Source organism: Capricornis sumatraensis, chromosome 16 (assembly GCF_032405125.1).
Source record: "Capricornis sumatraensis isolate serow.1 chromosome 16, serow.2, whole genome shotgun sequence".
NCBI classification, from domain to species: domain Eukaryota; kingdom Metazoa; phylum Chordata; class Mammalia; order Artiodactyla; family Bovidae; genus Capricornis; species Capricornis sumatraensis.
Window position 1 is genome coordinate 40,268,878 of NC_091084.1, and position 17,735 is coordinate 40,286,612.

The window sequence follows — 17,735 nt, forward strand, 5'->3', positions numbered from 1 at the left end:
TGAATATTTAGGACTGATTTCCTTGAGGATTGATTGGTTTGATCTCCTTGCTGTCCAAGGGACTCTCAAGAGTCTTCTCCAACACCATAGTTCCAAAGCATCAATCCTTTGGCACTCAGCCATTTTTATGGTCTAACTCTCACATCCATACATGACTGCTGGAAAAACTATATCTTTGACTAGATAGACCTTTGCTGGCAAAGTAATGTCTCTGCTTTTTAATATGCTGTCTAGGTTGGTCATAGCTTTTCTTCCAAGGAGCAAGCATCTTTTAATTTCATGTCTACAGTCACCATCTGCAGTGATTTTGGAGCCCAAAAACATAATCTATTTGCCATGAAGTGATGGGACCAGATGCCATGATCTTAGTGTTTTGAATGTTGAGTTTTAAGCCAGCCTTTTCACTTTCTTCTTTCACTTTCATCAAGAGGCTCTTTAGTTCCTCTTCACTTTCTGCCATAAGGGTGGTGTCGTCTGTGTATCTGAGGTTGTTGATATTTCTCCTGGCAATCTTGATTCCAGCTTGTGCTTCATCCAGCCTGGCATTTCACATGATGTACTTTGCATATAAGTTAAATAAGCAAGGTGACAATATACAGCCTTGACGTATAATCTGTTGTTCCATGTCCAGTTCTAACTGTTGCTTTTTGACCTGCATACAGATTTCTCAGGAGACAGGTAAGGTTGTCTGGTATTCCCATCTCTTGAAGAATTTTCCACAGTTTGTTGTGATCTACACAGAGAAAGGCTTTGGCGTAATCAATAAAGCAGATTTTTTGCTGGAATTCTCTTGCTTTTTCTATGATCCAACTGATGTTGGCAATTTAATCTCTGGTTCCTCTGCTTTTTCTAAATCCAGCTTGAACATCTGGAAGCTCATGGTTCTCATGCTGTTGAAGTCTGGCTTGGAGTATTTTGAGCATTTCTTTGCTAGCATGTGAGATGAGTGCAACTGTATGGTAGTTTGAACATTCTTTGGCAGTGCCCTTCTTCGGGAATGAAAATTGACCTAGACTGACTGAGCTAGTTGTTCAGTTGGACCTTTGACTGGCATGCTTACATGTGGCCTCTCTAGCATGGCAGCCTCAGGGTAGCAAACTTCTTACATTGTTTCTCCCAGAGTGAGAATCCCAAGAAAACAAGTGGAAGCCACATGGCCTCTTCTGACCTAGACTTGGAAGGTATACAGCATCGTTTCTGCTGCATTCTACTGGTTCCAAGAGAGCCACTGGGTTGTGTCCAGGAACTTGGAGTCATGTTCCAAAACTGCCATAAATGCTTACTACATGCCAGGCACTGTTTTATGTGCTTTATATATATTAACTCATTTGATTCTTACTAAAAAACACTTTGGGCTTCCCTTGTGGCTCAGTGGTAAAGAATCCGCCTGCAATGCAGGAGACCTGGGTTTGATCCCTGGGTTGGGAAGATCCCCTGGAGAAGGGAAAGGTTACCCACTTTAGTATTCTGGCCTAGAGAATTCCACGGACTGTATAGTTTGTGGGGTTGCAAAGAGTCGGACACAACTGAGTGACTCACTTCATGTCAAAAAACATCTTAAGGTATGTAATCATATCATCTTTATTTTAGAGAAAACTGAGGTACAGAAGTTCAGTAAGTTCCATTATGACACCTTTAGTCAAAGGGGTAGGATTTGAATCCAGTCTGGCCCCCATGGTCTTATCTACCAGCCTACACTGCATTGTATACACCTGTGACCCCTACTACATTTGGTTAAGCTTCTATACACATAGATATATAGTGAAGGACAGGGAAGCCTGTATTGCTGCAGTCCATGGGGTTGTAAAGAGTCAGATGTGACGGAGCGGCTGAACAACCCATAGATAAGCACTTTTCGTTCACAAGCACGCTTCCCCAGCACAGAATCATGTGACACGTCTTACCTTCTCAGCTCTGACTTTTTTATATGTGGCTTGCTTTCCCTGGAATACTTTTCTTCTGCTTATGTTATTTATTCAGATCTTTTAGGAAGCCGTCCCTGACCACCCAGTTGTGGAATGAGTGCTTCTCCTAGGGTCACACTGTGCTTGTGATGCTGGACAACTTGCCTGTGGTCCTGGCTGTTTCCCCATTGGATTCTTAGTTCTCTGAGGGCAGGGATATTATTTTATTCATAAAGTGATTTGTAGCACTGAGCACAGTGCCTGGTGTGTAGTATGTAAATAAGTATAATCTCTCACATTCATACCCCTCATATACAATTACCTCAAAATTTTCACATATAAACACAGCCACTAAGGTAGATATATCATGTGCCACATTTACTCTTGTCTATGCGCCCTCAATCACTGTGATTCAGTCTCTGTGACATTCCTCACACCGCAAGCATATCACACACACAATTATTGTGACAGCTCTCATCTTCAATCACTGTCATGTACTGTTTTCCATACAGTCATGGTCACCATCTGTACTCTTAAAACAGGATATTTATCCTCCTACAAACTGAGTTAAGATGACAACGGCTCTATTTTTCACACACGCCTTCACATACTGTATTTTTCATCCACACAATCCTTGACAATTCCTGACATATACAGTTATGCTCACACACTGTCTGTCTTCTTCCAGCTCCCACACTTTCACACACACACTCCTCACTCGCACAGGCACACGCGTACACACCCCGCTCAGTCCAGGAACTGGAGGGGCACACCAAAGGGGTCTGAGCGCTACAAGCTCAGCGCCCGAATCTCAGTCCGGGCCAGCGCTGCCCCGCCCCGCCCCGCCCCACCCCCTCATGCATATGCAGCATCTCGGCCCAGCGGCCCGGCCCCCAGACGGCCATTTGTAGCGGCGCTGGAGGCTGCGTTCGGCAGGCGCTGCGAAGTCGTGTGGAGGAGCGCGCCCCCCGGCCGCCGCAGCTCCTCGCCGTTGCCGTCCCCTAGCTTCTCCGCGCTTCGGGCGGGACCCGACCAGCCCAGGCGCCGCGGTGCCGTCCTGACCAGCCCTCCAGCAGTTCCCGGCGCCCGGGACCCCCGCCCGGCCGCTCGCCCGCAGCCCGCCGGCCGCACACGTCCCCGGAGCCGGGCCTAAGGCGGGCGGCGGCTCGGCGTGGCCGGGCTGGGCTCGGCGGCGTCCCCATGGCCGCGGCCGGCTGGCGGGACGGCTCCGGCCAGGAGAAGTACCGGCTGGTGGTGGTCGGCGGAGGCGGCGTGGGCAAATCGGCGCTCACCATCCAGTTCATCCAGGTACCTGGAGCGGGCCTGCCCAGGGCGCCGGGGCGGCGGCGGCGGGCGGGGGCTCCCGCTACCTGTGGCGGGGCGGCCGCAGGGACCCCGCCCCGGAGGCGCCGCGCAGGCCGGGCTTGGGGGGCGCGGGTCGGCTCTGCCCTCCTGTTCTGCGGTCTGGGCGTCCAGCTCTTGCCTGCCGGGCGCCCAGCTCGGCGTCCCGGGAGTCGGGCTTCTCAGGAATGTGTCCGGGAGGGCGGAGTTGGCAGGGTGGGAAGCGCAGATCCACCTTATCGCTCCGGCCGCGGCCCGAGCTCTTAGGGAGAAGCAGCGCCGCCGCGCCGAGCTTCCTGCCGTGAGGCCGGGGCGCGGGGCGTAGGGCGTGGGGCTGGAGCCCCGCGCTCTGGGTTTCCAGCCGCCCGGGCCGCCTCCTGCACCACGGGTGCGATCGCGGTGGCAACTTGGCTCCGCGTGGTCTACGAGCTTCTCCGCGCACGCCGAGCCGGAGCTGCCCGCTTCAAGCGGTGTGTTTCTCTTTGTGTGTGTTTGTGCTTTTCTTTTAAGTAATCTCTTAGGTAATATGTCCGGGGGGGAGTGTGTGATTATACCCCAGGGAAATGGTGGCCTCGAGGAAGTTAAGAATGTTCTCTGATAGGGGTGAGACCATTTCCTAGGAATTCCTGGTGCCTTCCTGCCTCTCGTCGTGCCAAGGTGAAGTTTAGGGTGGGCCAGGCTAGGAGACGACCGACCGAGTCGTGCGTTCTGTGTCAGTTCCAGCCAGCCTTCCCCCACCCCCAGTCCTCTCTGGCAGCTGGAGGCGGAAAGTCGGGTTGTAAAGGAAAGGGAGGTCAAATTCTTGGTTCTTAGGATTTGCTTGTGGTAGGAGGTTTGAGTGATCTTTTTGGGGATTATTAAAGAGAGAAGCTCCGGTCTCTGCTTTTGTCAACCTAAAAGGTGTGGCGTATGCTGGGAGAGAATGAAGGTACAGCGTTGTAACAGGTAACAACGATACATATCAAGAGTGTTGTTAAAATGGTTTGGTGAAATATACCTGTTTGAGCCATTTGCTTTCAGTTGGCATACTTGAATAGTGTATTTCGTTTCACTTAATGTATATAGTGACATTAAAATACAGAGTTCTGTAACATAAATGTGATTGTTACCTGTCCAGTTGACTAAATGAGCAATAATTGCTGTGATACCATTTCAGTGTATTAAAAAGTGCTGCTGAAACCTTTGTATCCAGGAAGAGATGTTTATGTAATGAGCATTTACAGTATACTTGTTAGCGGGTTAAAAAAAAATTCACACTGAGTAAGAGGTGAGATTGGCTTTAGTATAGGAGGCTGCAGAATCGGAGACGCTGTCATGTTATTTCTCATGGGGTCAGGAGATGCTTTAAGTAACTGGCAAAGCAAAACAATTTATAGTTAACTTTTTTTGGGAGCTGTAGCTAGGGGGAGGTGGGAGGTTGGCTAGGAGAGAGAATAATCCTGGGTTCATGTATTAATAAAGAGCGTTACCTAAAAGATTTAAATCACAATATATCTTTAGCTTTTTTGATGGGGGTTGGGGAATCCATCTCTATTTGAATCTGTACGTTAATTATTAAGATACTGGAACTTTTTGTTTTTGGAAATAGTATTAGAAACTATTAAAATGACAGTGATTTCTGTTTGCTTAATGATTTTCTAAATTCATTTGTTAAAGAAGCACTTCCTTTATGAATAGTGATGTACCTAGTTACTCTAGATGATTTAAAAGAAGTAAAACAGGTGTGAGCTTTGAGTCATGCAGAGTTGAGTGCTAAATCTTGCTGTGTTGTTTATTTCTTGGGAGAACATTGCCAGTGTACTATTTAGCTTCTCTGAACCTCAATTTTCTTTTCAGTAAAACAGGTCTAATCACACATTGTTCATAATCCTTTAAATTTAGGGACCATCCTTAGCTTTGTATCTAGTGTATACTATGTGCTCCGTTAATGATGGCTCTTACAAGCTTATGTGTACACTTCTGTTAACACATTCAAATGCAAAGGGAGTTCTGAATTGAGGAAAAGTCTGTTTGGGAAGGATTGATAAAAGGACTGTGTAGGCGTGATGGTGGAAAGAGAGGGCATGAGGCGGGGCAGTCATATGCTAGTTTGGAGAGAGGAGGTGTAGGCAAGGAGGGGAGGGGGATTGGCCCCTTACTTGGGACCAGTGGAAGGGAGGAACGTGGGCTCTGACTTTGAGAAGGCTTTCTGGAGAGGTAGAAGAAGCCAGACCTGGATGGAGTCTCAGCTCTACCACTTGCTGCCTGTGTAATCTTAGGCAAATTACTTAACCTCTGGGTACCGTAGTTTTTTCCGACTGTAAGTTGGGGAAATACAAAGTACACTTACAGTTCTGAAAATTAACATCTGTCCAGGGCCTGGAACAATGTCTGGTGCATAGTAAGGGTACAAACATTATCATTATTACTATGTTAATCTTAGCTTATGGAGCCAAGGTGACTATCATCTATACTTAATAGAACTGCTATTTATTGTCCAGCTCCTGGGAAATTAAAATTCATTGTTATGATGGTCTCGCATTAGTAATGGAAGGAGAGGAGTCTGCAGAAAGATAATAATCTTAACAGGCGGAAATCAGTCCTCTTTGTAGGTGATCAGGATGACACAAATCAGTTTTATTTATTTTATAAGACTCTTGAGATACAGCACTGTTTTTTACAGTGTTCAGTATGTATTTTTCTATTATGTAATCTTGAGTAGAAGAAATATAATGAAAAAAATTGGGAGTGGAGAACTTAAATCCCAACTTTCTTTAAATTGCCTTTTATATATAAACGGGGCTTCTCTGGTGGCTGAGACGGTAAAGTGTCTGTCTGCAGTGCAGGAGACCTGGGTTCGATCCCTGGGTTGGGAAGATCCCCTGGAGAAGGAAATGGCAGTCCACTCCAGTACTCTTGCCTGGAAAATCTCATGGACGGAGGAGCCTGGTAGGCTAGAGTCCGTGGGGTCACAGAGAGTTGGACATGACTGAGTGACTTCACTTTCTTCCTTTCTGTGCATATAAAGAGCTACAAAATTAGGAAATTAAGGCAATAATTACTTGATTGAGATGGCTTTTCCTGTTTAAAAATAAATGCAACACATCATGAAACATCCATGACTGATAATATAAAATATTATTAAGAGTAAATGTGTGTACATGAACTCCTTGTTTCTGTTCATAGTTTTCTGAAAGTGCTGTTGGTAAATAGAAGCCCTCGATGATGAGTGGACTCTCTAGTTAGAAAATGATTTTAACACTGTACAGAGTGAAATGGAGAAGAGAGTTGGCTCTCTGGGTTCTAGGTCTCCCTCCTCAGGTGACTCTGGAGAGTCTTTGAGTCTTCTGTAATCTCTTCGGGGTTTTATTTTCTTCTCCATAAAATGTTGGGCTTGGGTGAACAAATCACCTCCTCACTCCTGTGTGATTGATATTTAGGTAGTGAATGCTGATCCCATTTTGAGTTGGGAAAACTCGATCATTTGGGAGTTGATTTTCAGAAATAATGGAGTAACCATTGTGGTTTCTGGCAACTCTGAGAAAAGACCATACATGTTTTACACAAAAACAGGAATTTCCCAGCCTCTGTTCTTCATTTAGCATCCTTACTTGTTATTCACAGTTTGTCAGATTTTGAGTTGGGTAGGGGTAGCTGACTTCTCAGGTATCAAGTTTTAGTCAGTCTTACAACCTGTTAGCCTGGACTTGACTCAGATGTTGCTTTTTACGTAATTTATCTTTTGTGCAATCCCCTTCCATTGCTTTTTCCTGGGACAGAGATCTTAGAAGCGATTTCAAGGCACATGCATTTGTGTTAAAGTTAATTGATCTTGGTAAGTTTAGATTCCTGAATTGCTTTTTGTTGCTACATCTTGAACACATGCCCTGCAATTAGAAATCACTTAAAGTAACTTTTATCTAAGAATTTGAAATTATACTGTGGATGGCATATGCAGACTTGATGGACATGAATGTGAGTAAGCTCTCGGAGTTGGTGATGGACAGAGAAGCCTGGCCTGCTGCTGTCCATGGGTTTGCAGAGTTGGACACGATTGAGCGACTGAACTGAACTGTGGACTTGTCTTTTAGTGTGAAAATTACTATTCTACATTTTCAGAGTAGTTTACAAATGAATTCTTAGCATTGAAAAATAAGGTACCCCTCCTAGTGGTGTTTTACATACTGGAGATTTCCTCATTTTGTTAGGATGAAATGGTTCTGTTGGCAGTTCTAGGTACACATGCTAGGCACTCAAGAAAGAACACCTTCTTTTAGAGAATGACCGCTTTTGTTAGAGGAGAAATTCTAACCCAGAGAGTCTTAAAACTCATTATTTTTATTCATTTCTGACCTCTGTGTGTGTGTATGTGCGCACGTGCAGATATGCGCAAGCCTGTGTCTTGTCTTGAAACGGGAAGTTGAAGGAGTTTAGTGGGGATACTTCTGTTGAATAGGTTAAGAATTCTGCTTTCCCTTGGTATAGTACCATTCGAAGGCAAAATGATGACAGGCAGCTGCCTACTGGAATGGGATTTTTAATTCATCTGTATTACTGAAATGTTAAGGGTCTTTCCTAAGCTTTTAAATTAGCCTGTTTAATTCAGTGAGGAAAATAAATTGGTAAAGTGAGGAAGGAGAGCAGAAAGACTTTCTTGAAGCTGTATTATTTAAAATTTTTTTAAGATTTCTTTTTCAAATTAAAATTGATCTCATAAAAGAAACAGATTTTGTGATGCTACATGAACCTGTTAATTCATTTCTTTTTTTTTCCTTTTGCTAAGGAAAAATAGAAGTCTCTTAGGGTATTTGTTTCTTGTTGAAAAGTGATAATGAGTAAAAGACTTTGACTCTACTTGTAAACAACATAGGGTTAATTGTCATTGAATCTTTCTGAATGACCTTGATCTTGAATTAATTTGGCTAGAGCCACCCATTCTCGGGTTGAGATCAGAACTTCAAGTAATGTCCTTGGTAGGCTTTTGATTTACTTCTATTTCTCAAAGGAAAATGTCTTTCAGGCCTTTATGAAAAAGACAAAAGTGTGTATACATTTACTCACATATTTTCTGTGTAGTTCTGAAAGAAGCAAAGAAATATGACTAAAATTGTGCTACTGGAGTTATTTGTAAATTATATTTTAGTTTCAGCATTTTGTAAAAGCAATATGATTGTTTATTGGTTATGTAACATTAAATAGTTTAATTAAAATATATTTACAGAATTTGTAAATGTTCAGTACTGAATGTATGGATACACATGCCAACATGATAGCTGATGTTGCTTTTTAAAAAAACTTTTACCCAGTTTTCCCAAATGCTACCATTTTACCATATTTGTTTTATTCCCCCCAAATAAACAGTTTTTTCCTGAATCATCTGAGTGTACGTTGAAGACAATGCCCCTTTATTTTTAAATACTTCCTTGTATATTTCTTAAATGCAAGGGCACTTGCTTATAAACATAGTGTATAACCTAAATCAGAAATTAATATTGATATATTATTAATGTAATATGCAGAACTTAGATTTTGCCAGTTGTCCAGATAGTGCCCTTTATAGCAAAAGAAAAATCTCAGATTATGCAGTACATTTTGTTTCTGTGTCTTTAATTTGGAACAGTTCTTTCATCTTTATTTTTAAAATGTTTGTTTGGCTGCGTCTGGTGATGGTTGCAGCACGTATTGATCTTTGTTGCATCATGCAGGGTCTTTTGTTGCAGCGCAGGTTCTCTAATTGTCTTGAGGGCTCCGGAGCGTGAGGGCTCAGTAGTTGGGATGTGTAGGCTTAGTTGCTCCGTGGCAGGTGGAGTCTTAGTTCCCAGACCAGGGATTGAACCCATGTCCCCTTGCATTGCAAGGCAGATTCTTAACCACTGGACCACCAAGGAAGTCCCAAGTCTTTGTGTTTTATGACATGGACATTTTTGAATACAAGTTAGTTATGTATAGAGTTCCTTCGGTTTGAATTTGTTTCTTCATGGTTTCTTCATTCATTTTGGGCGCAGGAATAGCAGAAGTGTGTTCTCAGTGCGTTATATCAGGAGATATAATCAATATTCAGTTGATTCGACTGGATTCTGTAGTTGATTTAACAGCATAGGTGTTTACCTTTTGACTCAGTGCTCCCAAATCAACAAATTTACCCTGGAAGTGTACTTCCAGTAATATTAAAATATAAGTGCATGGGGCCACAGCATTGTTTGCAATTTAAAAAATTAGAAGCAGCCTACAGGATAGAGAGGGGTTGAATAGAATATGGTACATTCACCCAGTAGAACATTCTGCAGCGATAAAAAGAACTGATGGGAAATGCGTTCCAGGATAAATTGTTCAGTGAAAAATACAAAGTACAAAGGTATTTACTGTATTTGTGATATATTACTTTTAGTGTAGGAAAGAAGAGGAAATAAAATAACAAACGTATTTACTGATTGGGGCAAAAAAGCACAGAAATGGGTAAATCAGATGTTAAAGAGATGACTGGTGAGCTCTGTGTGTGGGTAGGGATGAGGGGAAAGGGATTGAGGGCCTATTCTGAGGATCCTTTTCTGATTCATGGAACCATGTTTAAGGTTTCACACGCTCAGTATATAAACAGCAAACACCAATAAAATCAAAGGTGGAATACTAACAAAACAAATAAACTGAACCTTATTTCAAATGACTGACATAACCACACTGAAGGAGGAAAAGGAAAAAAACAGTAATGTAAGTTTTGAACCCAGCGTTTGGACTATGTCCTCAGGATAAAGACGAACTCTAAACAAACACTGAACTCTGGATAACAGGCCTTTTTTCCCCCCATCTTCCTCACAGCAGCATAGGGTTTGCAATTCTGAAACAATTTTCTATCCTAGGATTAAGTAGATAAGTAAACGTGTTGTGGAAAATGGGAGCCAAATTCCTTATAGCTGAAGAAGGGAGTTATAAGTGTGGAAAGGGTGAAGGCTAGGAAGCACTCAATGCAAAGTTGGAATTGAGGACACTGGCATACGATTGTTAGGGGAAGCACACTGACTGAAACCACCCACCCTGACCAGACACTGTAATAACCATTTGCGTGAGTTATTTTATGACAGGAGGTCCTGGTAAGGAACAGGAAACTAACAAGGCACCGCCAGCCAGAAGAGTTCAGGAAAGGTCAAAAGGAGACGCCACGTGTCCGACCACCTCCCAGAATCCTTCTAGCTGGCATCCATCTTGGCTGAGCAGTGTGTGCACCACCAGGAAGGACTCTGAGTCAGTGACTGGCTAAAGAAAACCCAGAGGCTAATCCCATCACAGTAAAGCCCAAGCCGCCATGAACCGAAAGCTGTGAACTGCATGGCAGAGCAGTTCTCCTGGGTTCCCTTACCCTCCTGCTCTGCCCAGGTGCCCCTTGCCAGTAAAGGCTCTTGCTTTGTCAGCACGTGTGTCCCCTTGGACAGTTCATTTCCAAGTGTTAGACAAGAGCCCACTCTTGGGCCCTGGAAGCGGTCCCCCATCTTAGAACTCATAGTTTAAAAAGTATATACTAAGATATAGACATAAGTGTGTGTGGCTCCTCATACATACATCTATACATCTCTTTTCCAGCTATGTCTGCTGAGAATGCATAGAAACAATGACCCCTTATTAGCAGTGAGAACACCTAATGCCAGATCTTGGGTGCTAAGTACCATTCTTTACTAAAAGGAACCTTGGAGAAATGACTGATCCCTGGGCTGGGGCAGGGAGAAGTAGAAGATGAACTTGGAGCATCTTTACCAGGAAGTAAGAGGTGCTCAGTGTCAACTACAAATTGTCTCTTGCCAAGAGCATTGCCAGTGTCTGAACAGCAAGGGCATTTGCCATCTGCCTCTGTGGAGATTGAACCCTGTGCTCTTGCCACTGTTGACCTTCAGCAGCCCCCGAGGGAGTTCAGACGGAATGCAGTACTCTGTGTCCAGGGAATCCCGTGGGACAAGTCTTTAGATAGTTGGATACTTTGAGGAACTGATTTTATGATCCTAGTCCTTGTATCTTCTCATATCTAGAAAAGCACTAAATCCCTTCATGGATGACATCAGATCCTTGTGACTAGCAGAAAACCTTTTGTAAAATGAGTGCTTAATGGTATTGAACTCCTGCTTCACCCAAACCTTGTATCTTGGCCTTCCCCCACTGCCTCTTTGGAGGCGTGTCTCAGAGCTACGTGGGGAGCTGCCTTCTGGGCGGCAGTTCTCATTTTGCCCTAAATGAAACTTGTCTTGCAGCTCTCAAGTTGTGCACCTTTTTTGGTCGACATCAGAAAACAAAATGATGGTGGCATGTCAAAGAGACAGAGCCAGCCTGGAAGAAGGCCCACTGTCTAACACTGGGATAAGCTTCCCGGGCGGTGCTAATGGTAAAGAACCTGCCTGCCAGTGCAGGAGATGTAAGAAACCTGGGTTTGATCCCTGGAGATCCTTTGGAGGAGGGCAGGGCCACCTGCTTCCTCGCCTGGAGAATCCCATGGACAGGGGAGCCTGGCAGGCTGTGACCCATGGGGTCACAAAGAGTCAGACATGACTGAAGTGACATGCAACTCTGGGATAGTCTCATCATCAAAATAATGATAGTAATTGATTATTGCCCATAAATAAAAAATCTAAGAATCCATAGGGATAAATAAATTAAGGAGGAAGGGAAGTTCTTCCTTAGATTTGATGAGTAAACATGGAAGAAATAGTGGAATTAGAAAATCAACATTTGGCAGTCAAACAGCTGATTTAAGTAAGAATCATGCTGCTGCTAAGTCACGTCAGTCGTGTTCGACTCTGTGTGACCCCATAGATGGCAGCCCACCAGGCTCCCTCATCCCTGGGATTCTCTAGGCAAGAACACTGGAGTGGGTTGCCATTTCCTTTTCCAATGCATGACAGTGAAAAGTGAAAGTGAAGTTGCTCAGTAAGAATCATAAATGGATTTAAAAGTAGTGGGTAAAAGTTTGAGAGTAGCTGGATATTAACATAGTTGTAAAGTATCTGCCCATAGTGAGTGAGTGAGTGAAGTCGCTCAGTCGTGTCCGACTCTTTGCAACCCCGTGGACTGTAGCTTACCAGGCTCCTCCGTTCGTAGGGTTCTCCAGGCAAGAATACTGAAGTGGGTTGCCATTTCCTTCTTCAGGGGATCTTCCTGACCCGGGGATCGAACCCAGGTCTACAGCATTGCAAGCAGATGCTTTACCCTCTTAGCCACATAAGGTATTGTTAATTATCAAGGAGAAGATAATAGCCACATGGAAGAAACCTGGCTGATGCTTTGACCGAAGTGATCCAAGTTAACATTTTGACATTGCTTTAGGTAAAGATAATCAGCAGAGTTTTATTCAGTTATGCTAGTGAGATCTGGTCTTCACAGTTACCTTAGCTAGGCTCTGATTGAAAATAAGCCTGAAGGAACCACCTTAAGGCAAAAAGGGAACCAACTTTCTCTCTAAGGAGAAAATTTTTGCTTAATTTTATAGACAGATGCCCTTTGAGGAAAACGTTGATAGTTAAGCCAATTCAGATTTTGGCCACAATTTTAGCATGATATCCTTACTTTGCACTAATCTTGCCTTTTGCTATGTAGATTTTCCTCCCTTGTGTTGTGTGGTGGATTTGAAAAATAAATTCTTTCTCTCTCCCTCTTTTTTTTTTTTTTTTTTTACTACTTGGATTTACCTTAAAATTATTCATATTCTTAAACATTCTATTAGAATAGTTGCCATTTCTAGTTGTAGAAAATGAGGAATTTAGCAGTTTTGTTTGCTGTTTTCACTCACCCTTTTCATAAATTTCAGTTCAGTCGCTCATTCATGTCTGACTCTTTGTGACCCCATGAACCACAGCACGCCAGGCCTCCCTGTCCATCACCAACCCCAGGAGGTTACCCAAACCCATGTCCATTGTGTCAGTGATACCATCCAACCATCTCATCTGTCGTTCCTTTCTCCTCCTGCCCTCAATCTTTCTCAGCATCAGGGTCTTTTCCAATGAGTCAACTCTTCATATGAGGTGGCCAAAGTATTGGAGTTTCAGCTTCAGCATCAGTCCTTCCAATGAACACCCAGGACTGATCTCCTTTAGGACAGGCTGGTTGGATCTCCTGTCCTTAAAGTAACTAAAAGTGTGTGTGACTGCACTGTTTTAAGAGATTGCTTTTTGTCTTTTGCATTTGATTTTGTTATTATAATTGTAATAGTAAATATTGTTGTTCAGTCGCTCAGTCGTGTCCAACTCTTTGTGACCCCATAGACTGCAGCCTGCCAGGCTTCTCTCTCCTTCACCATCTTCTGGAGTTTGCTCAAATTTATGTCCATTGAGTCAGTGATGCCATCCAACCATCCTGCCCTCTCCTTTCTCATTAGGAACATTTCTTACCATTCTAACTAATTTCAGTCCTAACAAGCAATCCTCATGAACAGCTGGTTTTTATTTTGAATTGTTATTTAGAGAACACTTTCAAGTACTTTTAAAATTTAAAGATTAACCTTACATTAATTTTTAAGATTCAGTTTTAATATTAAAATTTTACTTTTGCATGATAAATAATGAGTATAAAATTATTGGGTCCTAAGATTTTTGTGTTGAAACAGTTGGAGGTACTGCTTTACTTATCTTTCATGTCTTTGCTTTTATCTCACTAGCCTCAAGTTTCTGTTCTGCAGGAGTAACTTGTTTTCTGTTTGTATGGTTGTAGCCTTCTTTTATCATTGGAAATGGAAACATTTGTCAGGATATGACTGTAAGTATTTCTCTGTTCAGTAGTTTTCCCTGAGAAATGATGAAACATTCTCAGGTCTGGGAAGGTTTTCTTCTTCCTTTTTGAAGTCATTTTCTCAGTTATCTTTTGAAATACCTATTTGTGCATTGATTCTTTGAAACCATTGTTTGATATATTCTTAAGTTAACCAATGAAAAGGCTAAGATAGTCTGTCTCCATTCAAGAATTTGTCACATTTGCCTTCTGTATCACTGAAATTTCTGGATGTCAGATTGAAGTACTCTCTTAAACAGATATAATACCCTTGATGCTACTGCTAAGTCGCTTCAGTCGTGTCCAACTTTGCGACCCCATAGACGGCAGCCCACCAGGCTCCCCTGTCCCTGGGATTTTCCAGGCAAGAACCCTGGAGTGGGTTGCCATTTCCTTCTCCAATGCATGAAAGTAAAAAGTGAAAGTGAAGTCACTCAGTCATGTCTGACTCTTAGCAACCCCATGGACTGCAGCCTACCAGGGTCCTCCGTCCATGGGAGTTTCCAGGCAAGAGTTCTGGAGTGGGGTGCCATTGCCTTCTCCGAATACCCTTGATATTTCAGTCTAATAGTAATCAGTAGTGATGTTCTTTTGTCTTAAGGCCACAAAACTGGTATTTTTAAAGCTTGGTACTGCTTAAACAAAAATTTCTTGACAGGGAAGGGTTTTTTCTTGAGTGGCAGAATGTGTTTTTTAAATTTATCCCCTTATGATCAGTTGACCTTAGTCATTCTTGGTGTTGGAAGTAAAGAACTGGCTTTGATCTCTTTGTTGTTCAAGGGACTCTCAAGAGTCTTCTCCAGACTCTTCAGACTCTGCAGTCTTCTCCAGACCACAATTCAAAAGCATCAGTTCTTAGTGCTCGGCCTTCTTTGTGGTCCAACTTTCACATCTGTACATGACTACTGGAGAAACAGTAGCTTTGACTATATGTACCTTTGTTGGCAAAGTAATGTCTGCTTTTTAATAAACTATTTAGGTTTGTCGTAGCTTTCATTTTTTTCATTTTCACTTCATTTCGTTTCTTTTTTTTTTGGAGAATTAGGGATGGTTAAGAGGATAGTTTTCAAGTTTACTAATACTTAAAATTTAACCTTTCTGCCTTGCGGCAAGTAGAAGAAGCTTTGAAAGATAGTCAGGGGAGTGTGTGTGTCTGTGTGTGAAGCTGTAAAATGCATATCAAGGCAAAGGTGTTTTTGTTGTAGGTACAGAAATCAGTATGGCCTAGACTCAAAAGCTGCAGTGCTTGCTTCAGTGTGTGTGTGTGTGTTGGGGGCGGGGGGCGGCAGCATGTGTGTATGTAACCTGAAATATGCTTATTTTATGTGTATTTTGTATAGATTTTTTCCCCACTATTTCATACATAAGCTTCTTTTATGCTTTCTCCTTTCTTATTTATTGGCTGTGCTGGGTCTTTGTTGCTGCATGAAGGCTTTCTCTAGCTGTGCCAAGTGGGTGCTACGTGTGGTGCACAGACTTCTCATTGTGGTGGCTTCTCTAGCTGCAGGGCGCAGGCTCGAGGCTCACCGGCTTCAGTGGTTGTGGCGTGCACAGGTTCTAGAGTGCAGGCTCAGTAGTTGTGGCACATGAGCTTAATTGCCCCGTGGCATGTGGAATCTTCCTGGACCAGGGATCAAACCTGTGTCTCCTGCATTGGCAGTCAGATTTTTAACCACTGGACTACCAGGGAAGGCCTCCTTTCTTTAAAAAATGAGAATAATTGCTCTTTATTTCTTACAGTACTGCTTTAAGTAACTTCTCTGCTATAATTTATATTTTTAAATGTATTAAAGGATTCCTAGTAAGAGGTTTTCTAGAATGTTTCTTACATTACCATCATCATAAAGTCTGTAGTATCCTTAATGACTTTTGAAAAGGCATTCTAAGACTGATTTTGCATTGTTTGTTTAAAATGAAGTGTTGTGCTCTTTATGAATTCTTAGATAATTTTAATTTCAGTTTAGATATCCCCTTAATTTTGATGTGATTTAAATTTGGGGAAGGATTGAGTGGCTCTCTTTCTAAATTCCTAGCTTTGTTGGGCTATGGTCAAAGAATGTGACCTGTAAATTCCCTGTTTTGGAACATTAAGAAGTTTTAATAGACAAACATGCCGTTGATTTTTGTAAATATTCCAAGAACAAGAGAGAAGAATATTTGTAGCTTATAAGGTACAAGGTTTTACATAAATCTGTTCTAGAATTTGTTGATTGTATTATTCAAATCTTCTATAGACTTTTTTCTTCAGCATTCTGTAAAACTCTGAAATACGTTGATTAAATTTCCCATGAAGATTATGTTTTAATTTTTTCCTTGCATTTCTAATTTTGCTTTATTTTGATATCATTATTTGGTATATAAAGTGTTAATAATGATTACATCTTTCTTATAAGTAGATAGTATCAGACTTGTGTCAAGTTTTACTTTGAATGTCAACCTGTAGTATTAATGTTGCCATTTTGGATTTTTGTTTGTATGCGTTTATTTCATTTATATTTGCTCTCTTTTTGGTGGCCATTTTATAGTTGTTGTTCAGTTTCTAAGTCATGTTTGACTCTTTGTGAGCCCAAGGACTGCAGCATGCCAGGATTCTCTGCCCTTCATTCTCTCCTGGAGTTTGCTCAGATTCATGTCCAGTGAGTTGATTAGCCTATCTGGTACTAGTACTAGTTTGCCTCAGTCGTGTCTAGCTCTTTGTGACCCCATGGACTGTAGCCCACCAGTCTCCTCCCTCCATGGGATTCTCCAGGCAAGAATACTGGAGTGGGTTGCCATTTCCTTCTCGAGGGGATGTTCCCGACCCAGGGATCGAACCCTGGTCTCCTGCATTGCAAGGAGATGCTTTAACCTCTGAGCCACCAGGGAAGTCCTGATTATCCTATCTAATCATCTAATGGTGGCTCAGTGGTAACGAATCCAATTGCAGTGCAAGAAAATGGGTTCAATTCCTGGGTTGGGAAGATCCTTAAAAAAGGAAATGGCAGCCCACTCAAATATTCTTGCCTAGAGAATCCCGTGGACAGAGGAGCCTGGCTGGCCACAGTCCCTGGGGTTGCAAAGAGTCTGACGTGACCAAAGCGACTTCGCATATCTAATCCACTGCCACCTCCCTTCTCCTTTTGCCTTCAATCTTTCCCAGCATCTTTTGCTTTCACTCTTTTCCAGTGAGTTGACTCTTTGCATCAGGCGGCCAAAGCATTGGAGTTTCAGCTTCAGCATCAGTCCTTCCAGTGAATGTTCAGAGTTGATTTCCTTTAGGATTGACTGGTTTGATCTCTTTGCATTCCAAAAGCGTTTGTAAATAATATGTAATGTGATCCTTAAATCAAACCTGAGAGTCCTTGTCTCTTAGTGAAGTTCACCCCATTCACATTTATTGTATGATATGATTACGTTATCTGTGAAATAATCTAGGTAAATTTGTTTTGATCCTTATTCTTTTTATATTCTTTGCTTTTAACCTTTGTTTTTGCAGGCTTAATTTTGTTTCTGTTGCTTTATTTCCCCTGCATTGAGAGTGAAAAATCAGGGATCATTTTTAAACGTAGAGGTTGTTTCTGAGAAACTTGTTCCTTGTGATTGTCTTCATCATAGTCATTAGTAATCTGTGAGATTAAACACCACAGCTGCCAACTTTTTCTTTTTTAAAAAGATGTCCTCAACCTGGAAAAATTCTTACTGCTTATCTGAGAACAGACAGTTTGACATAAAGAATCCTTGCCAGTTAAGACATTTCTTTAGATCTTGGTTTAGCCACTGTTGGATAAGATA

The 17,735-nt window shown here is 42.4% G+C and overlaps 1 protein-coding gene across 2 annotated transcripts in view; it reads left to right on the top strand.

Moving 5' to 3' along the window:
- Nucleotides 1–3,104: 3,104 nt before the first annotated feature.
- RRAS2 (RAS related 2) overlaps nucleotides 3,105–17,735 on the top strand; it is a 78,856-nt gene continuing 64,225 nt past the window's right edge. Inside the window, exon 1 of one of the 2 annotated variants that reach the window (XM_068988463.1) lies at nucleotides 3,105–3,212. In XM_068988463.1, coding sequence (XP_068844564.1) covers nucleotides 3,105–3,212 — 108 coding nt within the window. Of the gene's footprint in view, nucleotides 3,213–4,108; nucleotides 4,191–17,735 lie in introns of those variants that run through there. The other variant, XM_068988464.1, reaches the window with a different exon arrangement.